We start from the raw sequence: 11317 nt of genomic DNA, 5'->3' as shown, positions 1-11317 counted from the left end.
CTGTTCCTGATCCAGGCCAGGAATTAATAGAAGAAATAGCTTTTGAAAATTGCTCTGCAAAACTCAGCCTCAAAAGACATAGAAAGGCAAGTGCCCTTTTGCACTATAAAAATTATTTAAGTTAAAGGAGAAGGAGATAGCCACAAGTTCACTCACTTTCATACAAAGTATCCATACGTGAAACTGCTCTAAAAGTGTTATCACATTTTAAATTGCCATCTTGGCTTAAATATACACATGTGGGTAGATTTTCTTGAGTGCTCAAAGTAACAGCTCCAAACACACAGAACATTGTGTCATACTGGTCACTGACTGAGGCTTATAAAATCATCTTAATTTACCCTCACAATGCTGTGACTGACTATGTACCTGAACTGCACAAACAGAAGATTCCCACTGGTGCTCCTGTGAGCTTAATGTGTGAAGAGAGCAAATATGAGCAGTGCAATACCACAGATTTTGATCCAGTAAGAATCTAGGGCTTGCTTCACAAGAAAAAAGGCTTCTTGAACCCATTCTGCAGCTAAGGGCTTTCACAGTGTAGGACACTGCTCTTGCTTCACTGATTCTGGCATCACAGAAGTATTGCTCCATTAGAATAGTCACAATACTACATTTATAGTCCTGAAATATTAACTTAGAGCTTTATTGCAAACTCCAAGCTACAAATACTGCTCTATTCAAAGCTCTGAATTTACTTGGGAGATGTCAGGTGAGAAAGGGAAAGGAATTAGATATAGGCTTTCATCGTTTACAAATTCAGTGCAACATTGAAATATAACAGATCTGCACTTCTTGTCATTTCTGACATATTTTGCATGCCAGAAACATCCTATTTGTGCATCTGTGCATTGTCTTTTGTGCATCACTGTTTGCCAAAGAGACTCTCTTGCACTCTATATAACTGGCTTAGGAAGATCTACTAGGACAACTGCAGCTGCTTGGAACCAAGATCTGTCACAATAACAAACATGGAATATATCTACACACAAAAAATCTTTGATACTGTTCTGCAGAGATGCAAAGCATAGTTTTACATTAGGATTCCTAGATAATGGCAGTAATTTTAGTCACATCAACTTTAAGCTCAGCAAGGACCATATTATAGTTCTGTGAAGAGTAACTTTAAAGAGCATATTTAATCTTGATTTGGTAAATTTTAGGTATGTCAACTGCACTATGCAGTCATTTATTTGACTATGGGGAATGTACAATTTAAGTAAATTAGAACTATTGGAATCAACAATTCTGAAAGACATTCAAAAGTTATTGGGAAACGCTAACTCTGCTCTTGGAATGGCATCTTTAAGACTTTAAATACTGCCACTGCATCACCATAAATAACACCTCAGTTGTTATTAATCTTTCTTGTATCACTGCTAAAGATTATTCCATATTTTTGCTAAACAAGATCTATATGTCAAACAATATCAAAATGAAAGTAGTTCGTGTAAACATTCAACAGTACAATGTTTGAATGAACACAAAGTTTCCTTATGAGAATTCAGTGTTTTACAAGAAAAACATGTTTTCATACTGCATTACATTTAGACGGATAATTTTCTGCCTCAGGTTCAAAGAGACCAATCAGCTGAAGAGATTTCTAAAGTAATGAGAACTGAGGGAAGAAAACTATGTGACTTTAGGAACAGGGGAGCATGGAAGTAGCTCTGCTAGCTGAAAATTCATGCCATTTATTAATTTTGTTTAAACTTAAATCTTCTCTTACCATCATGATTGGGATTTCCCAAAGTCCATGGCTCATCTGAGTCAAAATGAGTGTCTCCTCCAATTCCTGGCCCAGGGAAATACGCATGAGCCAAAAATCCTCCCTCCCCATCAAAGGGAGAACTGTCTCCATGAAACCCTGATGCAAAAATGATTGTAATATCCACGTCTCTCTTGCCATTTTCTAATTCAATATAAGGAACTTCTTCAAATGTTAGAGGAGTTACATTCTGCCACACATCGAAGGCACGGCGAATGGCTTTACGAGTTTCAGCATCACCTACTTTTGGAGTGACGTTCTTTATGCTGAAAGAAACAGAGAAACATTATATATATTAATATATATTAAATTGAACAGTGTGGTAAGTAGCACTGCTAACATCTATTTTCCCCTAATTATTTTAAGTTCCATATTTTTAAACAAGCTGCTGCAAAATTACGGTGTCAATCTCTGTAGCCTTTATGCTAGAACTTATTACATGTTAGCTAGCTACTCTCAGCAGTACAAAAATCTTATTTTTAGAAGATCAAAAACATTTTAAAATTAAAAATTCTTAACAGTGGGATAACCAGATTAATCAACCACTGACTGTTTACCTCCTGGACCACAATTAGAATCCGTCACAGCTAAAGAATGGCATGTCCTTTCTGATCAAAAGAAAAATGTCTTCAGTTACATGAAATTTTAACTTCTTAGTGAGTTTATTAACAAAAACAGAGCTCCATACTGTGACCACCAACCAGTATTCACAAAGCTTTAAAAATTAATGCATTTGTAACTGGATAGATAATTCCTTATCAGAAAGAAAGACATTTGACTGCAATATAGGCTAAGATGCCCTTTTATGGTTTGATTACATCTATACATCTTGTATAAAAAAATCAGAGAAATCATTTTATGGAAGACAATTATGTGTTAATTCAGAAATATGTATTTAAACAGAAATTTCAGGCTCCACAAATTTTTCAAATGGTACACATAAGAAAAAGGCAAAAGTCCATCAGAGTGAAGTGTACTGTCATAACTGCTAGTAAATTATAGGGGAACCATCTTTTTAAAAAAATCATTATTTGCTTTTATTATCAAATTCAAGAAAAGAATGTCAATAATCAATTTCAGATCTATCCAATTTTCTCTATCATTTTCACTTGATTCATAGGCCCAGCCAAAACGCTGTTAGGTTTCCATCTGTTCTGAAACTGCTGCAAACAGATGCTCTTTGTTCATTTGACATGTGCTTGACTGAATGACCAGCACAAATTTCAGAAATTGCATAGTTCTAGAGTATATGTAAGGGATGTGCAAGTTTACATAGCATGGCATGTCAAAGGAGAGCACATACACTTTCATGAATAAACCTTGAATTATTGATTTGTTTGGTGCACTAAATGTGCTTGATTATATGGTATTTATGTTTATATAAATGGATACAAATCTTTCAAGTCTAATTTTATAGATTTGACTTCACATAGACAACATTTTTTCATAAGTTTATGTAGAAAACATAAAGTTACCTATTTTGATTTCCACTTAAAAATATAGATTATAAGATAGGATATTGTACAGAATCCACTGCTTTCCTCAATCTTTTGTTCCAAGGATGACTCAACCGTTCATTACATACTTGTGCCTATTCTTGTCTGCCTGGCTTGTAACATTGGTTCTTGTTCTGCTTTTCCTTTCACATACATGAGTTTTAACAGCATTTTTCCCCCCTATAAAAAGACATTTAAGACATTTCTGCACTGGAAGGTCATTACCTTTTTGTTGTCTCTATGAAATCAAAATATTAAACTCTTTATATCTCTCATTTTAAGACATTTTCTCCAGTCTATTACATATTTCTGTGTTATTTATTGAACTCACTCCAATTTCTTAATGCTCCTTTAAAATTGACTTTGTCAGAACTACCAAGTACTGCTGTACTGATCTTGCTGTCAGAGAGAAAAAGTCCTCTGACCGTAGGTATGACCTTACCCTGCATGATGTAAATGTCACATGATTTCAAGGGCTTTGTATGATAGTCTTTAATAATTATTTGCTTCACAGTAATTAAAAAAATACTGGACACATTGGACTAACTAGAAGTCCTTGCAGAATCCCTCACTGAAAGCTCCCTCCTTTATGAATTACTTTTTTTGAGGCATTTTAATTAGCATGTTCATGAACTACTCAATCTGTGCTGCTTGAGAAAGTACAGCATTTTACAAGCTGACTGTCATGTGACACTAAATCAAAACATGCCACAATGGCACACTTATACTGCCACTCCCAAAAACCTGACAACAGTTCACCTATTGCTATGTTAAGAACACCACTTCTAAAGCTGGTGAATGTGCTCTCAGTCAGTTCTGCCCTGTGCTTTCTAAAGCACATATATTGCCTGAAGCACAGCTCGTTGAAGAATTACAGCCTCTGTTACTTGCTGTGTATATGAATACAGCAAATGAACCAACAGGCTCCTACAGAAAATGAGTATGTCTAGCAAAACTGAAAAGTTTAATCTGAATGATACAGTTTGGTTTTTGTTTTTCTATTTTTTGTATTTAGGAATCTTAGTAATTGGTCAAAGTCACACTTTGGTCATGTAAACAGAACAAAAGGAAGGTCTTTGGCTGTTATATGTGAAATGAGGAAATAAATAAAAAAACACTAGAAATTTTTATTGGGGTAAATAGATTAATTAATTGATCTAAAAGGGTTTGACTCACTTTAAAACATAAAATTTTATGTTTTCTTGCTTTTTTGGTGCACACAATTAAGTTTCAGTCATTGATTACAAATGAAAAATTGAGCCATTGTAATAGCTTTGCACACACAAACTAGAGGTGATTATCAATGATAGGAGACATTTTCCAGGGGATTCAGCTACTGAACTACCATCCTACATCTCAAGATTCATTGTCAAGAAATGGTTTTCAAAGTATACATGCTGCATTAAAACAAGAGAGATTTCTGGCTTCCAAATTAACATTCCAGAGTGGGTGAGATTATACTGAAAAATGTATCTTCTAAAAGAAAAATCAATAGCCATTCTAACATAAGAGTATTTACAGAAAATAATTGTCCATATTAATATGTTTTATACAATCCATGATCAATCTTAAATGGACAAATTCCAGTACTGTGCAACACAAGTGTTGAAGTTGTCCAGCTGGGAGCTTCGCTTAAAATAATCCACCAATGCAGACATATGAAATCCAAGTTATGTTACATTTCTTTCATGGTGTTGAACATTCAACCTCCACAGGGGAAGTACAATAAGATCAATACATATAGACAACCTATCAAATACCAGAGATACTAGGACTTATCTTTTAAAAGTCTTTAGTTTAGATTTATCATTGCAATAGCAAACAAAGTCTTGTATGAGCCCCTTTCCTACTACAATTTGTTCTATATCTTGAAGCCAACAGTCAACTGAAATAGTGGCAACTGTCACCGGTAACAAAAAAAGAGAGGAACTGGGTATCATACAATCAACATGTCCAGATATTAGAGCTCAAATAAAAATAAGTGGAGGACATGACAACTCTGAACAACTCCCAGTGCAAGATGGCACCATAGCAGGACAAAGGCCATCACAATAAACCCTCAGTAATTCGTAAGAATTACTTTCCTAATCTCCAAGTCTAGTGACCATGTCAGAAAAGATGTTCAAACAAGAGAAAGATCTAGTGCTGACCTTGACCAGACTGGCAGTGCAACTTTATAAAGCGGTAAAAGAATATACTCATAATTCCTTTCAAAGAAAAACTATTTTAGCAAACAAAAGATGATTTATAAAACGAAACATTTACTTTGATGTCATTTTCTACAAACTAGAAAACTGAGTGATGCTTTGTATAAATTTTGAGAGCTGTTATTCTTAAGACAACCACAGATACGTACCAATCAATTACTTTTTTTTTGGTGCTTATTATTGCTATTATTGAATGGTTTTCAACCTGATAGATGCTTTGGTATTATAACTTTAAAATACCTGTCTGGCACAAGAAAAACTAGATTTTACTACTGATATGCACTTTTCACAATGATTTGCTATTTCTACAGATGCCTGGAGAGTCTTGTTTTGGAGACCATTATTCTGAAATTCTGAGTCCTATTGATTTCAGAAAAGCTTTGGGCTTTCCTTTCTTTCCCTCTCATTCCCCAAAATATCCTAAAATAATTATCCATGTTTCAGTGACATTTGTGGCTGCATCATTTTCAGGAGCCTTGAAAGACTGTCAGGATACACCTCACTTGACTGTGTAAAATCAGTCATCTGAAATTTAAAATCAGTACATTAAGTATTTGCCATTAAATTTCACCGTTCCCTTTTTTAATTTCCTGAGCTCATTAAATTTTTCACTTAAATTGCTACAATTCTGATATAAAATCGTATCTTCTGACTCAAGATAGTCCCAAGAGGCAGTTCAGCAAAGGCTAGACAAAGCTTGAAATGCATAAAGCTTATTTTTACTGCTTACCTTAGCAGCAATGGCCTTCACAAGAGTTGTAATAACTCAGTGACAGCCTTCTTCATGGCCTGTAGACTTTGATACTTCTGTTCTCCACTGCACATAGTAAATACTGTTTTCAAATTGGTTCAATGCTCATTTGCCAATCAAATCCACGGTACAATATCAACAATACCTTACTACTCTGTTGTGTGGCTTAGACTGGATACTAATAGAATTAATAGGGAATTCTAATGCAAGATGATATTTAATTTTTTTAGAACATAAATATATTAATCAAATATAAATGAGGAAAATATTTCTATAATGCTATTTTCTCAAACATTCCAAGAATTTCTTGGAGCAAAGTCACACATTAGAAAAACAATTCTAAAGAAGGATTACTCTGGATGTTACTTTCATTGAAATGAATAGATTACCTCTGGTCAAAGACGTATTTCACTTTGAGCCATCACTTCTCTAGAAATACTTTCTACAGCTTGCTTCCTTAATCTCTCACCAATGTGGGTTTTCTTAGCTTCAACTTCTTTCCAGCCTCACTTTGCTAATTCTTTGTAGCTATAAACTAACAATGTTTATCCTGTAAAATGTTATCTTGGTTCATATAGCTCCTGCTCCCTTTGTCTGAACCTAAACCAGAACTATTACTTTTGATATTCTGTGACCACATTAAAAGTCAACCTACTGCTGCTATGCAAAAAGAATCTACAATTATCTTGCCCCTTCATTATCATGGGCAATATTATCATTCACATTCATTACAAGGAGATAAAAATTGACAAGATACAAAACCAAGATTAGCAAAATACTTGATAGATAAATGCTTTTACAGGAAAGATGTATTAAGTAATCTCATGTCATGATTTACTACCAACTAACTTCAAATAAATAAAATAGAATATTAACATGGAATGAGTTCTAAATATTCCTCTGTAGTAGTGCACTCAAAAATCTTGCTGCTTTGAAGCAAGCATTTCCAGAGTTTTCTGTGTCAAATATTTGTCTTAATCCAGTATTTCTTTACTTTCTAGTACAGATTTCAAATATTCAAGAAAAATTCTTTTTCCATATTCTGCACAATATGGACCATTCAGACCAGAGAAATTATTAATAAGCCATAGAAGACCTTTCATTGCATACTGTAGCTCCCAGCTAGCATCAATTCATTTATTGAACAGCATAAAGTTAGACATGTCCAAATCTTTCATCTTCTGTCACAGATGAAAGCCAGGATGTATCTAACTTGTCAAAGGAAAAAGACATTAATCTGAGGCTTGACCCACTGTCCACTGAAGTCAGGAAAAAAGATTAAATTATTTATAGTGGGTTTGGGATGAAGCCATTGATTAGCTACAGTTGTTTCCTGAACCAATTAAATTATTACATATCACTGATCCATTGAATTTGGTTTATTTCTTTCTCAAGACAGAAAAAATAGATCAGAATAACTTTTACATTATTGTTGTATTTTGAATCATTAAGACTTCTAAGTAATGGTTATAATTCAAGGCAAAGCTTGGATTTTTAGAGAGCATTCTCCAAGTTTACTTGCAGAAATGTTTTGCAGACTGAATAAACTGAGCCATTGACAAATGACAGACTGCTGGAGTTCAAATTATGAGTAGTATGCCTAGAATTCTGATGAGGAGGGCTTCGTATTCAATAATTCTCTGTCTTAAAGGACATATAAAAAATAACATTCTATTTCTGCAAAACTGATTTTTTACTGATTCACATTGCTGATCCTTCTTTAAAGTACTGAGTGACTTACTTCCCTAGCAAAAGAGAAGCTGATTGTTTTCTGAGAGAGAATTATATGTGACTTCATAAATAGACCCTTAAAAAATTTTTACAATCCCAAACGATTTTTAAAAATTCCTTAATAGATTTCATAAATTTATCCTTTGACTGTATACAATGTTCAGAGATTGCTATCTAACCTGACATGGTCTAAAACACCAAGGAAGGATTAAGGCTATATCATGAAGATCTTTGTAGTTTGTTCTGTAATGGAGTTATAATTTTCGTGTACTCTAGATGTTATCCTTCACTCCTATATTCTTTTGGCTGCTAAAAAAATGTAAATACTTACTTTCTGCTTCTCTCCTTGTAAAAGTAATTTTAGTATATAACATATGTACTAATAAGGTTTATAAGATATACAGACACGGATTATACCAGATAGAAAAGATGCAGGAAATAATACTGCTGTGGAACTTCACTGGAAACAGAAATTCTAACAAACAGCCTATATGTCACTTCAAATAAACAGAAAGCTGAATTCCCTGAGGGAGAGAAAGTATAATTAATGCAGCATTACATGCTGATGTTCCCAATACTGGAAATCTGCAATTAAGAACTGTCTGTGCACACATTGCTTTCTAAGAATAAATATCACCTAAATCCAAAATTTAATATGCGGCCAAAAGGACATAATTAATGTTCAAAGTGTAATATGTGGCCAAAAAAAAGGACATAATTAATATAAATTATAATTATAATTGTAAGTTTCTTCTCTGAAGCTCCATCTTGAAATTTTGTGGAACTGTTTCAGCTTGAAAAATTACACGTTGAAAGTATGGAAAAGTTCTGGGGATGAGTGTTGCAGGGAGGGGAGATTGAAGGTGTTTGGTGTGGGGTTGTAAGATGTAGCACACACTGAAATGAGGGAGAAATTGCTCTTCCCGTGGAGGAATTACTAGACTTGCTTAGCATGTACACTTCAGACTACAAGGTTTGATGGGCCAGGAAGGCACAGAATGCAGCTGGAAACCTGCAGGTTATAAGGAGACTGAGAAGTGGCACTGAGAAAAATGGAGCAGACAAATGGTACTACAGATATGATTAAAAGCTTAGGGAATGAAGCAAGTTAAAATGTTATTATGTAGTATTATGCCTGTATGCAAGAAACTGTTGGGAAGAACAAAGCAAGTGATGAGAAGCATGTAAAGAATTGTATTTCTTTCTTTTTTCCTTATTTACTTTCAGTTATTTTCTAATTTAGAAAGATCAATTTTATATTTTTTTATTCTAATCAAATTTGGGTGTTCTACTTTAAATGTCTTTTGAACTGTAATTCACTGCAATAAATATTATAGGCTTTTTCACTTCAATGCTCAGGTTGACTGGAGGTCTTGTCAAAGTGAGAGAATGAACATTTTAGAAGAGGGAAGGCAAAAGGTAAAGAACTGCAGTAAATTCTTCAAAGTGAGAGTTTACTAGGTAGTTGCCACTTAGTTTAATACTGGGCACCCTAGTTTGTTATTTTGATTAATGCCTAGTGTGACAGTTCAGAAGATATACAAGTGGTAGGATTTAGACTGTTGTTAAAAAATCTGTAATAAAATAATCAGACTCTGTACAAATTAGAGTGATAGAAACCCACACATATTAGTAGATAACCATGCATGCCTTCTCACATGTGTGCACATGCTACCTTCCAATTCTACAATGCAGATAAATGTAGAGTGCTGGAGGGGGGGATTCTTCTTCTAACTAGCTATGTATTGCATTTACATTAACAGTAAAGGACTCCAGCCAATGCAACATACTAATCTCTAGGCAGTCAGTTCTCTATTGCTTAATGTTGTATCACTGTGTATTGTCTTAAAATAGAATTTTCCAATTCAGTCATAAGCTATAGTACTGACACAGAGTTAGTAATGTAACTATCTCTTCACCATGGTATGGAGAACAGTCTATATGATCATTAGAGCTTATGAACAGAAATTCAATACTTGTATGGGCTCATGAATAATAGCACCAGTTAATGAATTTGAAAACTGTTTTATTCCTCAGAACTTATCCCTGTCAGATATTACAGGAATCTAAATGAGGCTGTGTAAATTTTCAGATAGGCTGTACTGGAATTCTTGGTTTGTGGACAAATTATAGATTTTATATGACACTTTCTTTGGTTGACAGAGCTCTAGCAAGCACAGTTTGCATCTAACTTTCCCTGAAAAGCTCAGTTTTGACAGCAGGCAACACGCTGTGCAAGCTACATGCCAGACACAAGAGTTATACAGATGTACACCCCCGCGCACATCGCTGTGCCCATCATCATGTAGGCAGGAAATGGTTGGGCCAGTGACTCATCAAATTATAATCAAATATCTTTGTACCTAGAACAGACCTGTAGGCACTCCTTTCAATAAGTTACTTTACATACTTCTGTGTTTCATTACAGCACTACTAGCTTTAGAGCAATATTCCCTGAGAAGTTGTCAAGAGAGTTCAAAGGTAAGTTGTGTTTCATTACAGCACTACTAGCTTTGGAGCAATATTCCCTGAGAAGCTGTCAAGAGAGTTCAAAGGTAAGGTTAAGGACACACTGGGTGTTAAACTGATGTTGTAAGCTTCAGAGAATTTGCCAGCTACTAAATACATGCATTTTTAATCAAGAAAATAACTTCATTCTTATGTAGCACATACATGCTTATAAAAGGTATCCAAATTAGCATTTTTATATGTTAATAATAAACTCAAAATGTTGAAAAGCATTTGAGAATTTATATTTAAGTTAAAAGTTATCACTACTAGTGACATTTATGTACCTATATGAATTACTTTAGTACCTGTAAGTGATATGTTTGTGCTGCCATTTCTGTCCTGTTAACGCGTAGCGTTTCCGACGAATGTTAAATTTTGAGCTACCTCTTGTTTGGTCAGGCACACCACATCGAGGCTTCTTCATCCAGCTGCAAAATCAGCACCACACAGTTAAAGCAACATGAAAGAAACACCATGACCACTGCATCCAATTAATAAAATAACATATAATAAAAGAACATATATACATATAACTGCATATATAATTTTATGTAACATATAAACTAATAAAACAAACAGAATGTTGGGGTTTTTTAACTCAAAACTGAAACTGCTAACTTTATGATACTATCAAGTTTTCCCATCAGACTCTCTTTCCACACAACTAGAAGAAGTTCATTGCAACTGTAAGCTCCTAGTAGAGATAGTTAACTCAAGAATTCTGCTTAAGAATATTTAATGCTCTGCATAAAATCAAGCTGAAAAGGTATAAATCACAAGCAACAAAATTGACCATTTCACCAGCACCAGACTTTCCACATAAGTGCTGGATTTTTACAGTGACCTTCAATAA

The 11317-nt window shown here is 34.2% G+C and overlaps 1 protein-coding gene across 1 annotated transcript in view; it reads right to left on the bottom strand.

The window, feature by feature from the left end:
* The window catches only part of LOC103800562 (matrix metalloproteinase-16), a gene marked incomplete at both ends in the record, with an annotated part of 33652 nt that extends 22760 nt beyond the window's left edge, over nt 1-10892 (bottom strand). The window contains 2 exons of the mRNA XM_009072942.1: nt 1730-2034; nt 10770-10892. Of these exons, the coding sequence (XP_009071190.1) occupies nt 1730-2034; nt 10770-10892 (428 nt within the window). The remainder of the gene's footprint in view (nt 1-1729; nt 2035-10769) is intronic.
* Nucleotides 10893-11317: the final 425 nt, after the last annotated feature.

This window comes from Acanthisitta chloris, unplaced genomic scaffold, assembly GCF_000695815.1.
Source record: "Acanthisitta chloris isolate BGI_N310 unplaced genomic scaffold, ASM69581v1 scaffold3704, whole genome shotgun sequence".
Taxonomy (NCBI): domain Eukaryota; kingdom Metazoa; phylum Chordata; class Aves; order Passeriformes; family Acanthisittidae; genus Acanthisitta; species Acanthisitta chloris.
This window is presented reverse-complemented; position numbering and strand designations above follow the sequence as displayed.